The 19,414-nt window shown below is 40.7% G+C and overlaps 1 protein-coding gene across 9 annotated transcripts in view; it reads right to left on the reverse strand.

The window, feature by feature from the left end:
• Positions 1 to 3,101: 3,101 nt before the first annotated feature.
• APP (amyloid beta precursor protein) overlaps positions 3,102 to 19,414 on the reverse strand; it is a 233,010-nt gene continuing 216,697 nt past the window's right edge. For all 9 annotated transcript variants that reach the window (XM_086883391.1, XM_086883392.1, XM_086883389.1 and 6 more), the window contains 3 exons: positions 16,292 to 16,392; positions 11,641 to 11,787; positions 3,102 to 4,330 (listed from right to left, as the gene is read on the reverse strand). In XM_086883391.1, the coding sequence (XP_086739517.1) occupies positions 4,229 to 4,330; positions 11,641 to 11,787; positions 16,292 to 16,392 (350 nt within the window). In that variant the 3' untranslated portion in view covers positions 3,102 to 4,228. The remainder of the gene's footprint in view (positions 4,331 to 11,640; positions 11,788 to 16,291; positions 16,393 to 19,414) is intronic.

The raw sequence follows: 19,414 nt of genomic DNA on the forward strand, positions 1-19,414 counted from the left end.
AAAGCAATGAAAGAGAAGAGCCATCATAGCCTGACTTAATTGAGCCACTCATTTTCAAGGGATGGGAAAAGTGCACAGAAATACAACCACACAATGTTATTTGTAGCCTGTTCTTTTGTATCATTAGGGTACTTTAACAGCAGCTTGCCTGCTGCCCACAAAATCTGTTAGTTTAAAAAATAAAAATTATCCATTTGGCCACACAGTGAAGGCCCTAAAAATGCTTTGGTAAAATTGGATTTTGGTAAAATTGCAGACACAATGAGGATGGGGACTTTGGAGCTGTGCAAAGATCACTAGAGACCTAGAGGAAAATACTGGTGTTTTTTCTAGAGGAAAAAGCTGCTGTTAGGTGTTGCCTGGAAAGGCAACACAAAGCCTTGGTTTGCTTCTCCTAGATCACCAAGTAGTCAAACACAGCATCATCAAGGTTGGAAGACACCCTCAACATCATCTAGTACAGCCGTCAACCCAGCACCACCATAATCACCCCTAAACCGTATTCCCAAATGTTGGTTCTCTAGTTTGATTTGGAGACAGACTGGATACAGAGCATGGCACATTTTTTAGAGTGGCTCCACTACTATGTGCCTGAAAATGTCTGAAGGTTCACCTTGCACTTGGTGCTCATTAACTTGAGCAAGCCAACACAAGCCAGCCAAAGGAAGATCACCAGCATACCCCCAAAGCTGAGGAGGCTGAGGAAGCTTGGGATGGCCCTCATCCCTTCCTGGAACTCACTTTTCCAAGGACCACCCTAACCAGCTCTGCTGATGAACCTGAAGTGTAAACACTCTCTAACCACGTTCCGTTGAAATGGACAGGCTAGAAAACTTCTCCCATTTAATATATCAACTCAACAGACAGGGATATTTTTATTTTACTTATTCCTCCACCCCTCCAAGAGTAATTTCCTCAGGGCTGGGGAATAGCATTTTGTTTCCAGCCCACAGCTGCATGCAGTGGCCCTGACAGGTTTATTGCTGAAGAGGGTGATATCAAATCAATCCCACACTTAGAAGCAAGACATTCAGCTACTGTCCTCTGCTTTTCTACTTTATGAGCCTGTCAAACTCTTTTTATTCATACCTAATATAATCTTTCCACAATAAGGAGCTTGCATGCCTAGAGGTGGGCAGGATGCTGCCATTGTTACCTGGGAACATCACCTTCCAGAGTTGGGAGCAGTTGTGGGAGCAATGTTTCTCTTGAAGTTTTGGGAACTTCTTTCACGTCTTGTGCTTCTCATGCATACCATGGTGTGCATTTACTGTCTTTCTTTCAGGAGATGTGTGTGGAAGGAATCATAAAACCTGATCACTTAATCAGTGCATAAAACAGCAATTTATTAACAGCTCATGCACAAGTAGCAAGAGCAGCACCAGTATCTCACTAGACACATAACCCCACACCAGGAGGCTTGTTTGTCTGGGAATTGGTGTTCAAAGCAATTGCATTTTTCTATAACTGGGATTGCATGGGATTATGGTATTATAAATAGGATTTGCTCTAAAGGCCAGTGCCTCTCTGTATCTTACGGATTACTCCAGCTTCATCTAAAAGGAATTTTGATAATCCCTCTTTAATGAGACTAGGCTAAATTGAATTGCATCCTGCCTTCCCCCTAAAGTGGGATCTTCTTCTATGATACTGGACATGCGCACAGAAGACAGTCTTAAGTATTCCTTTCTAGGTGATATGTGTGACCTATATAACACATATACCTATACAAACAGACACAGACTTAAACCTGAATATTTGTAAAATATCTTTTTTTTGAGCAGTTTGGGGCCTGAAAGCCTCTGCTCATCACACATTATTCTGGCCCAACCAGTTCAGTTTTAAAACTGGAGATGGTAAATCCCCTGGGATATTTTTAAAATTTTTTGTAACATACTGCTACTCCAGGGCCTGCAAATAACACCAACCATTTCCAGGGCTCTGATCCCTTGAGATGAATTCCCTTGACACAGTAGGGGTGGAAAAGCAAAGGAAATAAACACTTGGTTGGTAACAGGCAACAGGAAGCTCTTTTCCCACTACTGGTTCAGAGTAGTTGGTGTCACTGAATCTCCACAGCTGGCTTCTGAAACTCCCTGACCTGGTTGTTCCTTCACTGACTGAACATCCCTCTTGGCCAGTCTGCCAGCATGGCTGTGTTCCAGGCCAGCAGGTGAATTACCTGAGCAGGTGAGGTTTTGTGTAAGATCATGTATGGGGAAGGACTAGTGAGTAACAGGACTGGAAACTATTATTTTCTCCTTGTTGAAGTTGGGAGTGACTCAGCCATTTGCCTGAGCTGTGCGGCCCGACTGCAGCCATGCCTCATCTTGCTTGCCGAGACAAAAGCCAGCAGTGAGGCTGAAGAAGAGACTGCCATGGCTTGCACACAAACTGAGTTACAGGAGGCTTTCCCTGAAGAGATTATGCAGTCTCTATTCTGCTCCTAGTTCTTCCCTCAGTCCTGCTTTATGTAACCCATTCACTGTAGAGAAACAGTAATCCACTTTATTTTTCACAAACACACCCCTCCAGTTTTATTCCAGAACCCACTTCCACGTTCAAACAGGAGTCCTTACTTTGGGCTGGGTACAAAAGCCATCTTAAAGATCCCCAGGTTCCATTCACCCACTGTAGTCTCATCTCTCTTGGCAGGTGAGCCCCGTGGTGTGAGTCACTGTGCTCTCCCTGTGCCACAAAAGTGTTCCTGGATGGCCAGGAGCTGAAGGAAGCTCTCAGGCAATGGAGAGAACATGCTGGGCTGGGGGTTATGTACCAGAGCTCACCAAAGGCTTTGCCCTCTTCCTGCAGAAAAAATTCCTAGAGCTGCTGTCCTACCCTTCCTGAGCACCCACTGTGAGGCAGCAGAACCAGGTTGGATGCAGCCTGCGAGGCTACTCCTTGCCTTCACCAATATAGCACATTGCAAGGCATGGATCTTGCCAGAAAGCCAGCAGAGGTGCAGGGAGGAGAGGGAAGAGCTTGCTGGTAAATCACTCCAGGGGATGACCAGGAAAGTGAGAGGTGGGTCAGTCATCCACATCGTGCTCCTCTGCACAAGGGCGGCTGGTTGGCACAGAAACGCACTACTACAACAGGGCTCCTCCACAAATGTATTTATTTACATTAAAACACTGTTATACAAACTGAAAGTAAAAGAATAGGAAAAAAGAAAAAAATATCTTAGAGGGGTAGCTGTGCCAAAGATGGTGCTCCCCACTCCCCACCCTGTCTCTCTGCTGCCTTCCTTCTGCTCTGGTCCAACTGTCAGTGCCACAGTCTCTGTAGGATCCCAGCTCACTCAAGTGTGAACACCTATGTATCCTGTTTAAATGGCTTTCTGAACTCTTCGTCTTCTGCCTCCAAAGAAAACTCCCACACATTCTTTTCTTAATTTATTTATGTAACACAGTGTAGAAAGCTATCAATTCATAAGCAATGACTCTGTACAATCATCCTGCAGAGGACACCCATTAATTTTTGGCCAGCAGGCACTTTTTCCCCAGAAGTGCTCACAATTAACAGGGACTCTTTTTAATAATTTTCTTTTAAGATCAAAAAGATACATGGAAAAGAAAATAAAGTTTACGTTTCAATGCCTAAAGTGTGCACATAAAACAGGCACAAAGAAACAAATGTGTATGCTCATGATTTCTACATCACTAATACAGCAGGAGCAACAATCCGTACAATAAAATGCAGCTGCAGAGGAAAAGAATTTCAATAACTCATCTGAAATACTTTTTAAAAATGTTGGTTTACTTTAAAATGCATAGTGATCAGAAAGAAATGCTCAGCAAAGAGAAGCAGCTAAACCCCACAGACACAGAAAGCATCCCCCATCAATTCTTAAAGCATGTTTCAACTAGGACTTAATTTTTGTCACAAATCACAATAATAATATACAACTGGCTAAGGAAGCTACATGATAAATAATTGGGAAAGAGAATCTATCCATGCACTAGTTAAATACAGCTAACCTCTTTACAGTACACAAAAAACATTCATTAATAATGAAATGTAAAGAGAAAGAGAGAAAATACATTACTGATTTTATTAATTCAAGTTCAGGCATCTACTTGTGTTACAGCACAGCTGTCAAAAGGCGAGAATGAGTAAATAATAAAGCAGAGTGTTTTTCTTTCTTTCCACATTACTCTATAACTGAACACCAATGGGCAGTGAAGCAATTTTTCTTCTGTCCAACTCATGAGGCTGCTATGATGTCCTAGTTCTGCATCTGTTCAAAGAACTTGTATGTGGGATTTTCATAGCCATTTTGCTGCATCTTGGAAAGGTGGCGCTCCTCTGGTGTCACTGCAGCATCCACCTGTCAGGAGAGGGGACAACTGGGGTCACATTCCTGCTCAATTCACAGCATACCCCATATTTCCCCACTTGACAGCCATCCAATGTACTTTGTACCCTGTGTGTTTGGGAAGAAAGCATCCTCTGGCTCACTTCTTGAACAGAAGATGATAATGCACCAAGAACAACTCCAGGACTTCAAAACCAGCTAACCAAAGCCAGCAGTACCAGCTTTGGAATTTGTTGTCTGGCTTGCAAAGCAACTCTCCAAACAAAAAAGGAGGATGGCGTTTGTCTCTCTCTGCTAGTCCCCCATTAAGAGATTTCTTCCCCCCAGTATATATATATATATATATCAATATCTATACTTAGGATCAATTTGGTCTCAGAAGAAAAAGCTCATTAAAAATATGAAGGCAGTGGCTTGAGTCTGTCTTCTGTCTGCACTGTGCTCCCAGATCTGTCACAGGTGTGGTGGTTTCAAAACAAAAAATAAATTGGAAAAGATAAAATGAGGGTAGCAAGGAAATGCCCAAGCAGCCAGGCACAAGGTGAGCAAAAAATCCCATTTCACTCAGGGACACAGAACTGCTCTGCCTCCAAGGCTGAGTTTGGTTTAGTTTAGCAACAAAAAACTTGACATGTCTGCACTGGTTTAAGTATTTACACTTAACAAAAATTGACCTTTCTTGATTACTTAGAAGACAGGCTCAAAGTTCAGTTTTGACTTTGCTGTTGAATACCTGTATCTCTCTTCCTTCACTGAACTTTACAATAATATAAAACTCCATCAAATTAGAGTGGATGAGAACTGCCTCTAAATCTTAATTACATATTTTACCTGTGCTGTATGAGCTCAGTAGTTGTGTTTTCAAAACCTACCAAATCATGGATATCTTGCTAAGCACCTATGAAAACTGTCTGCTTGTCAGTTATTTCATTTGCTACCTATGTCTCCAGTGTTTGACAGCTCCTAAAAGCAACGGTAAGAAGTGAATTTTACAGTGTCTATAATCAGGAAGGTGCCTAAAACTCTGCTGTTAAATGTTAAAATATTTTCTTGTGGATTCCTCTAAGTAGTGACCTCTTGGAAATACAGCAAGTCACCTTCAGCAACAAACTAGCCATTAAGAAAGGAAAGTGTATTCTCTCAAGAAACCACAACTTACTCTATCTAACCTTTAAATAAAAAGGCAAAGAAGAAGTATTGATGTCTGACACCAATTTTAAATCTACTCTGAAATACTGGAAATATCTCAGCCTAATGAGAAGATGTTGGTAAGTTGTTCCCTGATACCCTGGAGAAAGACTGAAGGTATCTTCTTCCCATGCTTGGGACTAACACAGGCTGTTCAGTTTATTTTTGCAGCTGTTCCTTCATTGCTGCAGGTTACAACACACTTCTGACCACCTTTCCTACAGTTCCACCACAGAATGGCTCCTCTCAGAGCCATATCTACTTTATATGCTCTTTTATTTGCTATTTAAGAAATGGTTCTCTGTGTGGTACATGCATTCGATTACTCAGGTTAACTGCTAACCCCAAGTCTGATCTATTTTTCATCCTTTTTTATGTCCTGACTCTCAAATTGCATTTTAAATCAACACTGTATCTCCCATCAGATGTTTTTCTTACACAATAATTAGACATTCTTGTGAAATATCCAACTTAAAGGTTATATATTGCTCTCTATATATGTATCATTCACCAGCTATTGTGAAATTCTTCACAGCTGGGAGCCCTGAGATTTTCAGCATCCCTTGACTCCTATGGGCAAGGAACAGGATGCCAGAAAGGATCACTGGGCTGTGCTGACTGTGCTCCTTGTGTTTCAAATTCTGCAATGTAGCTTGGACTTCTAATACTGCCATTCACAGGGTTTCTTTCTCTTTCTTTTTAAATTAAACACCTATTTCTTCAACTCCTGTGACATGTTTTTAAGTCACACTAAGCACACTTTAGCAAGAGCATACTTAGATGTTGCTCTTGCTTTGTCTCCCCTGTTTGAGAAACTGTGGAGGGGAATAGTTTTTTTCCTTTCCCTGGCCCCTCCCTCTCCAAAAGTGACAATCTTGTTCTTCTGAGGGATGCAAGCTTTCCTTGGCCAGCCTATGTGCATGCCAAGTACTCAGCCTGGCTATCAACAATAATTTTGATCTATCAAAGAGAGAAGGACCCAATGGACTTTCACAGTCTGTCTCCTCTTCAACCTCCCACTCCCAAATCTCAAGACATTCTGTACAGCCATTCTCAGTAGTCTGGGTACAGCTTTGTGCTTGCATTTTAAAGAAGGGTCTGGGCCAGCTGCTCTGTGTCCCCTACACTGGCAGCAGGGCTGGGGAGGGATGGGGACAGGCCCACACCTCACAGAACTAACCTTTGCCACTGCCCCAGGGACCGGGCTGCTTTCTGCTGCTTTACCTGTCGTTTCTGGGGGCTGCCAACTTCTCCCTCCACAAAAATACACCATCTAGATCCATATGCAGTGAATCTTTTACTGGCAATCCCTCCATGCTATTGCTGTTCAGTAGAGCACTTGTTTTGCCAGCAGTTTAACAGCAGTAGGGTCTAACAAACCCATTCTGCATAGATTTTATACTAATGTGCCAAAGGCTTAATCCCCACCCTGAGGACTCATTAATTTAGCAGCATTAACAGCATTCTGCTGCTGCTGAAGTTGTTGTGAACATTCCTGTGAAGGCAGGAACAAAGGAGGAACATGGCAAATATTCCTGCAGCCTTTTCAGCACTTATGGAAAATAAAAACAAAAGCAGGTGCAGAGGAAAAGCCACCTTTCTGTTCACTCTTGAAAGGGCTGCTACAGCACCCAGTCAGCCCTGGTTCTTCTACACTGTATCACCACTATCTCAGAGCATCCAGAGCATCTTCATACCATGAAGTGAGAGTCTCACAATTCCCACTAATCCTACTAACAGATTCTCTTCTAGCATAAAATTAAAACTCAATATGAAGCTCTGGCATTTACAGACCAGTGTTCCATATGTATCAATACCTGCCCAAGAGCATTTTCATTACTAGGAGGCTCCCCCACTAGGCTGGGATGCATCAGAGGGGGATGCCAAAACGTGTCCTGGACTTCTGTCTTTAAGCTCCAAACAATACTGTATTGAACTCTGTCACTCATTTTAGTCTGAGTCTTTCACTCAGCTTTTCTTATTCATGACTAGAAAATGTGGTAAGTACACAGCATAATCTGCTTGTGAGAAAGAAATGGAGTGAGAGACAACTATAAATTAAAAAGAAGTCAAGAAAACTGCAAGGCAGAAGAGACCAAAGAACTGACGAGACACTTGGAAGAAAATCAAGGAGGAAAAACAGATTAGAAAAAAAAAAAAAAAAAGAAAGGATAATTAAAAAAGACTGAAATTTTAATGCCTTTGCACAATTATGGTATTAAAAAATTTTGTTTTGATAAAACCAGTTTCCAATGAAATTCCAATAAACTCTGAAATATGGCATTTATAGATAAAAGGGATTTAGTGAAGCTCCCATTTGCCATCTTAGTCAATTATTTTTTTAATTTCTCCTTCAGCCTTTAAAATAACTAGTGCTGGTACCTCATCTCCTTCCTGTAGCTCTCTGCTGCAGGGTAATCCATTTAACCATCAACCTACATGTGCTATCACTCATCCTGAATGTCTTCTATTCTCTTTTACACAATTTGATGCTACCAAACTCTTCACATTCCTTACAACCTCTGCCCTAGGTACCACTCTGCCAAATGACATGTTTTGAACCCAATTATCTCCCTGTCAGTAAATTCCCAAAGCCCCTCACCATTTAAAAAAAAGCTTTTAGCACCCATTATGGAGGTGGCAGAAGCTGAACATGTAAAAGGCATAGGTGCTCTGGTTCAACACTTCTCTTTTCTATGACGTGATGTCTCTTGAAAAAACACCTCAGTCAGGTAGATAATCTCTTGTGAGACTGTTTGTCCACCTATCCCCTTCAGCATTTTCAGTGTCATCTCTGCTCCCTTCTGCAAAACCCTCCTGTTGTCACTGCTGGAGGTCCTGCTTCTGTCAGCAAGCAAATGAGCTTTGAACAGGACATCCTCAAAGAGAAGAACCTGAGAGAGTCAGTGGTTGCCCAGTGCATCTCCAGCAGATGTGAGAATCCCTGTTTTGCCACCTGCTTTCATGGAGAAAATAATCTCCTGCAGACAGCTGGGTGGGTGCACCTGCAAAAAAAAACCTTCAAAACATTTGCTGGAGCCCCTGTGTGCACATGTAGTAATTTTCAATCTCAGTCATTTCTTTACTTTACTATGAAAGGTTTTTTCCTGGGGAGGCGGAACAACTTTGGAACATTTTTATTCTCAGAGTAGGGAAAAAATGACACTTCTAAATAGGGTAAGTATATCTATTCTCTGAGCTTAAAAAAAGGCTAACAGGATTTTTAATAACTTATTTTGATAAAAAAAATCATAGTGAAATGGGAGTGCACAACAGAGGTAACTTTTTGGAAGACAAGAACACAGGTGGAACAAGACCTGTTTTGTAATCTTCCATTACCACTGAGTTAAACTGACACAGTAACTTCTGACACACAACAATGAGTTAAAAATGAGGCAAATAAGTTAAAATACACTCAGCCAAGCTAGAGCTGATGTACAGTTATTTTCACATCAAGTGATTTTGCTCTTCCATGCTTTCTGTGCACAGTATACTAGAGGTGGGCAGTAGCTAAATAAATTGATTCTCTTTAGATTGTAACAGCTTGATTTTGAAGACATTTTATTATTAAGCATCAATTCAAAAGGGTTTTTTTGGTGGCTTTTTTTTGTCCCAAATACAAGTGCTACAAAATTTTTACCAAGTTAGGACAAAAACAGATGTTATGCCTTTCTTGTAGGCGAGAAGATGGGACAGTGAGGCTGTGCAGTCTGTGAGGACCACTGAGCAAGGAAGAAGGAGGAATCCTGGCTGCCAAGCTAGCAAATCCATAAGGCAACACAATGTGCAGTGTGATACTATAAATCAACCAATATTCTTCGTACATTTGCATGCTAAAGCTTTATGGTTCTATCTGTAAAATTTTTTACAGATAAAAATCACTTTATATTTATTAAGTGATGAAGTCACTTTGGCATTAATTACTTATTCAGCTTGTTCATGTTATTTCTAGGCCAACAGTTCCAAATTCACTGTTACCAAAAAAAGCTTGTAGAAGTCCAGGATGGCCTTTGTCACATCATTCTATCAAGCAAAACCCACCTGGAATTTTAAGGTTGAGAAGCCAGATTGTCTCTCTCACTGCAACAATGGTATGTCTACACTCAATATCTGATTTAGGACTTTGGCCTAGCAAGGTTCCTGCTTTTTCCATTCTCACTAAATTCACCCAAAGGAGAATTTCTGGTGGCACAACTGTTGGCAGCAGATACCAGCTTGGTGGAATAATACTAAAATCTTCAATTTTCTGAAAATGGGCTGAAAGCTATCACATCAAAAGCTGAAGCTGGGATTCCTATTTGCTGTTTTCTGCCTCTTGGTCCAAAATTCTGGACAGATTTCTACCTGTGCAAATCACCCCATGCTATTGGTGATCTTCTGACCATGTCTCTTTGGAAGGTTTCAAACCACATGGATAACCATCGTGGACACAAGGATTCACAAGCACAGGCTTAAGTCAAAGGCTTACACAATTAATTCTTAAGACCCTTCATAATCCCAGACAGTGGAATAAATGCATCATGAAGCATGTGTGTCTCCAGAAAGACCAAAGCAAGGTTCATTTGACTCGAGATGAAACCAACATAAACTATGGACTTGATCAAGATTTCAGTTTCAATCAAAAATGTAAAATAACAATTCTAAAAGGAAAAAATATAAAAGTGTCTCAAGTGCTTACTAATACAAGTACTATCTGCAAACCAGACATCATACAGAAAACTAAATAGGAAGAAAAAGAATTACATTAACCTCTTCCAGTTCTCATAATGAAGTTTTTCTACTTACAGAGATTTTATCTTAAAGCCATGAAATAGATAAAATATTTTAAATAACTGTAAATTGACCACAAACTCCCTTGGCAGACTGAGAAGAGACAAGGATTTTTCTTGAAAATCCTATATAAGCCTTATATACTATTGGTTTCTCAGAAATGTGAGTTTCAGATTGTAGGAATCCAGAAACAGAGAAACATTTTTCTGTTTGCCCTATCCTCCAAACAAAAAGCATTAATTTTGTTTCTCACTGATGGAAAAGCTTCCAAATATCCCTGGGTAAACCAGGATTTATTTAAAAAAAAAAAAAAAAAAAGAAGATAGAAAGTAGTAGAGTATATATAGAGTATATATAGAGTATATATAGAGTAGTAGAGTATAATATATCACTGAAGTAAAAAATATAAATTTTAAAGTGTTTTGTAAATAAAGTAAAGTTGAAAGAAAAAGGGTGTGGTTCTTATCCCTTCTTCCTTCTTTCCTCTCTCTTCTCCATAATTCTGCAGTTTTTAGGAGCACAAAGGGTGATTAGTTAGAAGTTAGTTGCAGTTTTAGTTACACAAGTAGATAAAGAAAATTTATTGGTTAATATATAAAAACAATACATGTGTCTATTGTTAATTGGATGAAAATGAGTATAAAGATAAAAGAGCTGCACATTTCAGAGCCATTTTGCGCCATTCAAGACAATTTGAGCCAGTTGATAATGAGTTGAACTTGAACAGAAAGTCTGAGAAGGCCTGCCAAGTCTTTTGATAATATATTAATAAACATGAGAAACAAGAGCCTAACATGCCTTTGGAGTATTCTCCATGACACAGAACTAAGATCAGCGAGACTCCCAAAAGAGCTCAGCCCTGAAGAGACCAAAATCCTGCATCACAGATTAGTCATAAATCCAAAGCTGTTCATGGCAACAAAAAAATCTTGTTTAGAGAACAGAGAGCAATAAAATACCTGTCTAGGGAAAATCCTTGCAGTGTACAACACAAGCTACAGGAGGGCCAACCTCAAACATTAAAGCTAAATAAAAAAATTGGTGTGTGAGCTCCCAACAGTAAAACCAGATTTTTTCTCTTGTGCAGTATCTTCTCATTGGTTACTGTCAAATTTCTTACAAAATGGACTGTCACTTTATGAAATGACTGGTCTGGAATAGTTGCAGAAGAAAGTTTTGTGGCTTTACACCCACTTCAACATGGTTTACATTGTGTTTGCATTTACTAAATTAAGCAAATTGATTCCATGCTGCTGGATGTAACTATGCACACATAGCCAAAACCACAGTTTCTTCCTTCACAGATTATTATTTATAAAGCAGTGTGTTGACTGTGCTGCACCAGTTATGCTTGGAAGTCTTACCTCCACAACTCCATGATGAATAGATGTATACTGCTTCTTCTTCAGCATCACCAAAGTAATGACAATCACTGTTGCTATGACAACACCTCCCACCATTAGTCCAATGATGGCACCTTTATTTGAACCCACATCTTCAGCAAAGAACACCTACAAAAGAAAAATAAAGGAAGATGGTTAAGATTTTGCAGGGTAAAGAGAATAAGCTGTATCTGCATGATGTACTTCTGTGAGACCTAGGAGGTAACAGCTGTCTGAAAAGCAGAGAAAATCCACTTGAATTTTATACACTGATAAGGCAAAACAGAGGACAGCAAAATGCTTTACTATGCATATAGTAAGACTGGCTTTTATAAGCAGGAGCAAGTATGAAAAATGGGTGATTGCTTTCATTGCCATGTTCCATATTCAAAGACTATATAGGATTATTCACATCTGAGCATATATTACAATCCTTCTGTCTGCATGCCAGTAGCAGGCTATTTTAATTATATTATTATTATTATTATTGCTGTTGCTACTGTTATTATTTTAAACCAAAATGGGCAAAAAGGATTGGAGAATAAATTGCATTCACAGAACTGTACGGCTACCTCATGCTGGAAGACTAAATACTTTGACAAGTATTTAACAAAAATGCAGAGAGAAGCAAGAAACCAGCTGAGAATTCTAATTCTGAGCTGTATAACATTTCCACTCTTTAATAAACACAGCCTTCCTCAGAAAGGTATTAAAGCATGCAGTATAAATATTTAAAGTACAGACAATGGATAGTGTTGGCATAAGCCAGTGCAAAGCAGTAATTTTTTCCATGAATTTTACCTGCCTAGGACTGAAATTCTGTGACTATACAATTTTAAGAGCACTGTGAAATGCCCCAGTTAATATGCATGTGCAAGAGAGAAAGGCCTTAAGCACCCTGAGACATGAAAATCAACTTAATGTATAGTTCAAACATGAGCCTCCATAAAGGAGAAAATAAATGCAATTTCAACCCAATTCAGAGGTCTGCATGTAAAATACAATGTGCAGCTGAATTCAAAGCAATATCCTTAGGAGACTGCTGCAGGAAATTATACCACAGCCCAGAATGGAAGCACAGATCAAAGTGTTTTCTGCTTCCTGCTTTTGAATTAATGCTTAATGGAGAGGGACACTGGATAGGACATGGTGCATGGCAGGGAAGCAAGGCCTTGTAAGCATCAGTCCAGTACTTGCTCAGCAATACCAGAATCCCTGCTCAGTCTCAATTGAAAAGATAACCTACAAGACAGCTCACTAATTTTTAAATAGTGGTTGTACCTATCAGTAAAAAGCATGGCAAAAAATGGCTGTGAAAAGCTGGAAAGGTCCCATTTTAAGCATGACACAGGTTACCATGTGCAGGGACTGCAATGCCCTCTCCCCATCAGCCACCATGGTATGGGGAGTTTCCAGCACCCAATTCCTTGAGATGGTATCAAACCACTTACACACTAAAGGGTGCTGCTGAAAACTATGACAACCAGTAACTACTGTCTAGCACACGATCCTGAAAATTTCTTCCCTTCTGCACCCTGCACAGTTCTGCCCCATCGGCATGTTTAACCCATTTGAGCTAAGCACGTCAGACTTTCCCAAATTATTGCCAATGCATTTTGGATTAACTCATCAAATTGGAAACTCCCAGTTCTTGGCATTGAAGAGATTGCAGAATATCGTTTCACAATCACAGAGTGATTGTCTAGTTCAAATGCAAATTTGAATCCCATGTTAATTTTGATTTTCAGCACTACTTAGCTTTGAGAATTTATTAAGGAAAAGAAGCTTTCAAGTTTAATATCAGAATATTGAAAGCTGAATTTTCAGTTTCAGCAGTTTCAGCAGGAACTGAAACCTCATAACATAATATACCTTTAAAAACAAGAAACAGAACATGTCTATAGTCAACATTGCTGTCTGGGTTCTTCAATGCTTATTAAGTGACCAAAAAAAGCTTTTAGTAGATGCTTTGCCTACCCATAGTGCTTTTGGTTGTCATTTTTATGTTTACAAGAAGCACAGTTCAAATGTGGAACAATATTTTGCTCCTAACTGCCTTTCTCCTGTTAATAACTTCATATACCTTAAGGAACAAAAACACACAGATGCAGCCAAACACAAACTAAAATCAAGGCCAGTGGAGAATCTCCTTTTATCCCAAGCAGCCATTCTTGTGAAAGGTTATGCTCCATGTCTACAATGCTATCATTTGCTTTGATGGGGAAAGGACTGTATTCCTGAAAGAGTGTCATTCTGTTTTTTGGGTTTTTTTTAACTCAGCATTTTCCTCTGTATCCCTTGTATGATTCAGAGAGACTATGAGACAAATGGACTGTGGGACAAGTATTCTCCACATAAGCTATATTGTTTTAGGTTTGCCAATTTGAGTTTCCTGGCCAATGCACCAAATAATGTGGTGGGATTAGCACTGGCTAAAATTGCCAGTGCACTTACTAAAACTATTTACTCATTTCCTGCTGTGAGATATGAATTAGGAGGAGGGCAAAGAAGGCTCAATTCTTAAAAGGTATAAAGAAAACTTTATTAACAGAACTAAAAGAGTAAAAATAATCAGAATAAAACCTTCAGATTCACCTTTCGTCCCCCTACCCGGTATTTTCTTTCCCAACTGACAACATAGAGACAAAACCTGGGATTTTTCAATCAGTTACTACCTCTACAATAATTTTTCATCAGTTCTTGTAGGGAGAAGAGTTTTCTCTCCCCATGCCATGGAGACTTCTCCACAAACAGTTCTCTTGTGGCTTTTAATTTCCATGAATAGCAGCAGCCTGGGAAAAAAAATCTGCAATCATGACACCCCTCCCATTTTCACAGCCCTCCCACAGCTGAGTTAACAGGCCATGTCAGCTTACAGGGTACTGTTTTAAGGATGAGCTGTTCAAAGCAAAGGTTCTCTTCATCTATCTCTGAGATCATCTTTATGTCTGGGAACAGAGGTTCTCTTCTTCTTGTTTCCCTGGGGGCAAAGGGTCTTCATCACTCTTATTTCTCTCTCTGTTCAAGCTTCTCACGGGATCACAGCTCCTTCAACATCTACTTTGCTTCATTATGGATACCCCTGTCACCCTGAAAACTAAAGCTTTCTGATAATGTTTTCATAGTTTTAGTTACTTTCCCAGGAAAGTTCTATAAACATAAGTTGTTAATCACATTTCTTCTAAGAAACATCTTTTGATGGACCTTTTTTATGTCCAGTGTGCTTGGGAAAGTGGTAACTTAATTATCCAATCCCTGGTCATTGTCGAGAATCTATAAATACTGGAGTCAGAGAATAAAGCTTCTTCTTTCCTGTTCCGATATTGAGAGGCGTTCGTGTGAATCATTTTGTGTCCTTTAGCAACACACTCCTGCTCACATCTACAGTTTGAACACTCTATCCCCCATATTTTCTCATGAATTAAAGGGGATATTTTAGTGTATCGCAGTCCATCTCCATGGTCTTACCAAAAGAACTTACAGCCCCAATACTAGGGCATCTCCTCATTCTCCTCCCATCTGGGACTTGACTTCTTCCTCGCTGACCTTGGTGTCTTCATGTTGTCTTTTACATGTCCTCACCTGAGGGGAGGATGGAGGTCTGCAGGTCTCATCTGTGCAGTGAAAGAGTTAATATCTCACCCAGGCCTGCAGATGGTCATGATGGTTTCTGCCAGGAAGTGGCTGAAGCAGTCACGGTGATGGATTTCAGGCTGTGCTGGGGCTGTGCCAAGAACTCAGGGGGCCCAGCCAGAATGGTTGTGGCCGTTCTGGCTGCATGGCTAGTCTCTGGCCCCTGTTTCCTTCAATTTCAGCTCTGGGCTGATGGCTCCCCCTCCCTCTGCCTGGCAGCTGCTGGAGGTGGGGCAGGGTGCCATGGAGGGGGCCTGGCCCGACCCTGAGCCACTCCCAGGGCCCGTCAGACCCCGGCTCAGTGCGGGCCGATGGCGGGGCCAGGGCTTGGTGTCAGCAAAATGTCAGCAGTGTGAACCAGCCCAGCTTCAGCTGAGGCCCCATGGCCTCCTGTCCCTCGCCTGGCCACCGCTGGGGTCCAGCCTGGCCTCGCCAGGCTGCACAGGCCGTGGCAGAGTGGGGCTGGCCCAACTGGAGCCCAGTTACCTTCCAAGGCCAGAAGCAAGAGAGAGCTCTCCAGGGCTTGCCTGTCTTTAAAATGGAATTCACAGAGGTGGACCAAGCTTCTAAATGGTTTAATAGGATGTCAATTCTCAGAGCTAGCCAGCTATTGTTTTTTTTCCAGGCACAGAGGAAGCTCTTAGCAGCTTCTCAGAAACATAATTTCTGTGAGTGGCTTCTTCTCTCCTCACCAAATATCAATTAATACAAAACCAGCACATAAACACATCCAGTGACATGGCAGTGCAAGGACAGGAACTGTCAGAATTTCCTGTCATGTAAGGCTGTGACTTTCTATCCTTTTTGGTGACATTGTTCCAGGTTTACTCCCACTGAAGAGAGAACCAGAAAAATCATAATCTTTTCACATGGTAACTTTTTGTTGGCACTTTCAGTGTCCACATCACTCAAGAAAAACATGGCCATAAGTGACTCACTAGTTCAAGACTGAATCAGCATCTCAAAACACACAAGTGGAAAGCACTGTTTGATCACTCACCAGCTTTTGATGATGAACTTCATATCCTGAGTCATGCCGGAACTCCGCATCCATCTTCACCTCAGATATCTCTTCTGTCTTAACATTGGTCAACCCGGAACCTGGATTGTACCACAAAGACAATTCAATAAAGTCAGGATTCAGATTCAGGAATATTCTGCTTAACCCCATTGTTGGAGAGCAGAAGGCAACAGTGCCATTCACACAGAGGAGGTGTGACTCAATGTGAAAGGGAATTGGGAGGAAAGTGAGGTATATCTGGTGTTTCAGTCCCACTGAAGTGACACAGAATGAGCTAGTAAAGTTTCTCCTCTGTTAAACGATCCTTAATCCTCAAAAGCTGTATTGGTACAGGCATCAAAGGCTTCCAGCATGAAACACTGCATGAACTAAGCTGTGAGGGACCAACAGAGGCCTCCTGAACTGGCTCACAGGCTGCATACAGATTTGTTCTGACAGTGTCTTTAGTAATGTCAAGAAATTTTGTTGTTTAGGCCAAAATCTTCCTCCTCCCTCAGCTCAGGCTGCTGTGAGGAAAACACAGAATACTTATGGTGTAAGTAAGAGAACTCCAGATATCTTATTTTTTTGCGTCCTGCAACTCTGTACCTTTTCCATAAATACGCATAAGCTACTAAAATGTTTGTGAAGTTTACAGAGTTTCTATTTGTTTTCAGATTTCATACTGCTCAGAATTAATGGTTCTTCTTGTCTTCTTGCTGAAACTTCTCTTGATTGGAAACATACAGAAAAGCAAGTGAGTACAGTCTGCAACAATTATAATCATACATAGTTTGTAGTCCTGTTCTCTTACGGGTGTGAAGAGGAGATGCTGCACTTGTCTAGCTGGAGAGAAGGCCAAAATTTCCTCCTGGAAAAATAGCCTTAGGAGAATGAGCCAGACTTAACAACAGCAGAGCAGTTAATCTTGTATATGTCTATGAATCCTGAAGAGCTGGCTCTGGCTTAGAGAGAATACATGGATATTCATGGAGCTGGTTGTTTTCCTTCTCAGTACCAATGCACCAAACATTTGTATTTCTTGGAGGTAAAAACACTGCAGAAGAATGGTGTTTATGAGATGTTATTTCTTCCCTCTACTGAATATAATAAAAACAAACCAGTTCTTCCTTGTTTGCATTTATTTCAGCATCTTTTCACCCCCAACTCCTCTCTCCAAGGCTTAATTCTTAGAATACTGTACTGAACTTAAGTTTTGATGAAGAATCTCTTTTAAAATTCTAAACACTACTGACAGTTCCTGTGCTCCACTGTCTCTCTGGACTCTCAACAGTAATTCCTTAAGACTTCCATATGCCAATGAGCTCCACAATCTAAAATAGCAGTCAATCAATTTTATTTTTTTATTGCCTTTGAATGTGCAATTTCTTTTTTTATTAGGTAGTGGTTTATTTTTGAATTATGAACCAGCAAGAATAGATCTTCCCAAGCACTTCTCTGGACTGTACAGACAACCCACTCTACGGTTCTGATTTTTATTTTCATAGTAAACCATGCAAAGGAGAGAACAAGAATCATCATCATGTTATAAAGAATTTATTGTTATTTCCTTGAAGAGTCCGACTGCCCCATAAATTTTACTTTTTTTTTTTTTTTAAGCAATCAAGCACTTCAATCCCTCAAATTTCTTTATTAAGTTTCTGATTTTTGATGCTACATCACAGTACTGACACAAATATAGCATGACATTTATACATGGGAGACCATTTTTAAATGCAAGAACTGTAAAGTACTCAAGGAATTGCAGTCTGAAAACAAAAAAATTAGATTCTGTCAGATAAATGCAGGAGGAAATGGAGCTGCAGGAAATAAAGCCCATGTGGTACCTGAAAACAAGTTTAACTTTCTATCCTTGAAGCAGCTATGGCAAATTTCCCAATTAAGAGTAGGATTTACTCTCTTTTGTGCATCATCTCAAAGTACTCCCTACGCCTGCATCAATGGGAAATGAGGAAAAGTATGTTGGAGACTGAAATGCTATGGTTTATGGCTTAAATATTTTTACAAAGGACTGTTGCCTATTTTAGCAAAACTGTCTAACAAAACCTGCACGGAAGACCACTTTGCTCCTGACTGAGGCCCTGGACTGTAAATTGATTTGAGATAAGACAAAGTGACACTATTCGCAGGTATGGTTTGGGAAGAATAGTTTCACAGGAGGATTAAGCCCAGCACCTTCAGGGGTGGAGGCTATAGCCCCAGGATTATCTTGTTTTTATCTTGTAATTACCAAGCTTGTACAGACACCAAGGGGAGGAGGAGGAGAGGTTTCCAGTGTATGGCAAAAAAGCCTCTGGTCAGAGGCAGTGAATGCCCATCCTCCACTATGTGGAAGCTGCAGGACCTCCCACTCCTGGAAAGCCATGGGACATCTATGGGACATTCACATGGGGCACAGATGAGGGGGTGTCATGGCCCATCAAAGGCCCTCCCCAAAGGGGTCTCCACACCCTGCACCAGAGCACTGCATTTGATACTACATGATGCAACAGATCCACAGTCTTCAAAGTGTCAAACTGGCCCCCCTCAGGAGGGTACCTGTGTGTTCCAATCTGCCCAAACATATATTAATCCATTGGATTCTATAGTTTTTTGGCAGGGAAACCTTACCTCCAAGAAGATGGAGGAAAATAAGGAGATGTTGTTGGGACCCACGAGGGGTGGTATGCTTCTACTATCTGTCCCTGTAACCCTTGCTGTCCTCCCTCCCCCCACCCCCCATTTCTATTTTTTTCTTTCTTTTCCTTTCCTTTTCTTTCTCTTTCCCTCTCTTACAACTAAATAAAATATTTTTTTTTTTTGGTATCAACATCGAACCTCTTTTGGTTTAATCGCACTTTGGGGATTATTTCAAACATCCAGGTTTGTTCCATTTCACTCACAGAGAGTTAGTTCTTTTTTTCTCCTCTCTGATTAGAGCAGATTGCAACAAAGGAGAACATGTATCTGCCTGCAAGGAAGCTTGATCTGTCAACTCCTCTTGCCTTTTTGGTTTTAGGATTAAAAGGGAAGGGAGAAAATTACAGCAGTAGAGTACCAGTGCAGTAACTAGAGAGAAAGGGCTTTCCCAGAACTTGTTTCACTGCCATCAGCTCCAGCAGC

Source organism: Cyanistes caeruleus, chromosome 3, assembly GCF_971803275.1.
Source record: "Cyanistes caeruleus chromosome 3, bCyaCae1.hap1.1, whole genome shotgun sequence".
In the NCBI taxonomy this organism is placed as follows: Eukaryota; Metazoa; Chordata; class Aves; order Passeriformes; family Paridae; genus Cyanistes; species Cyanistes caeruleus.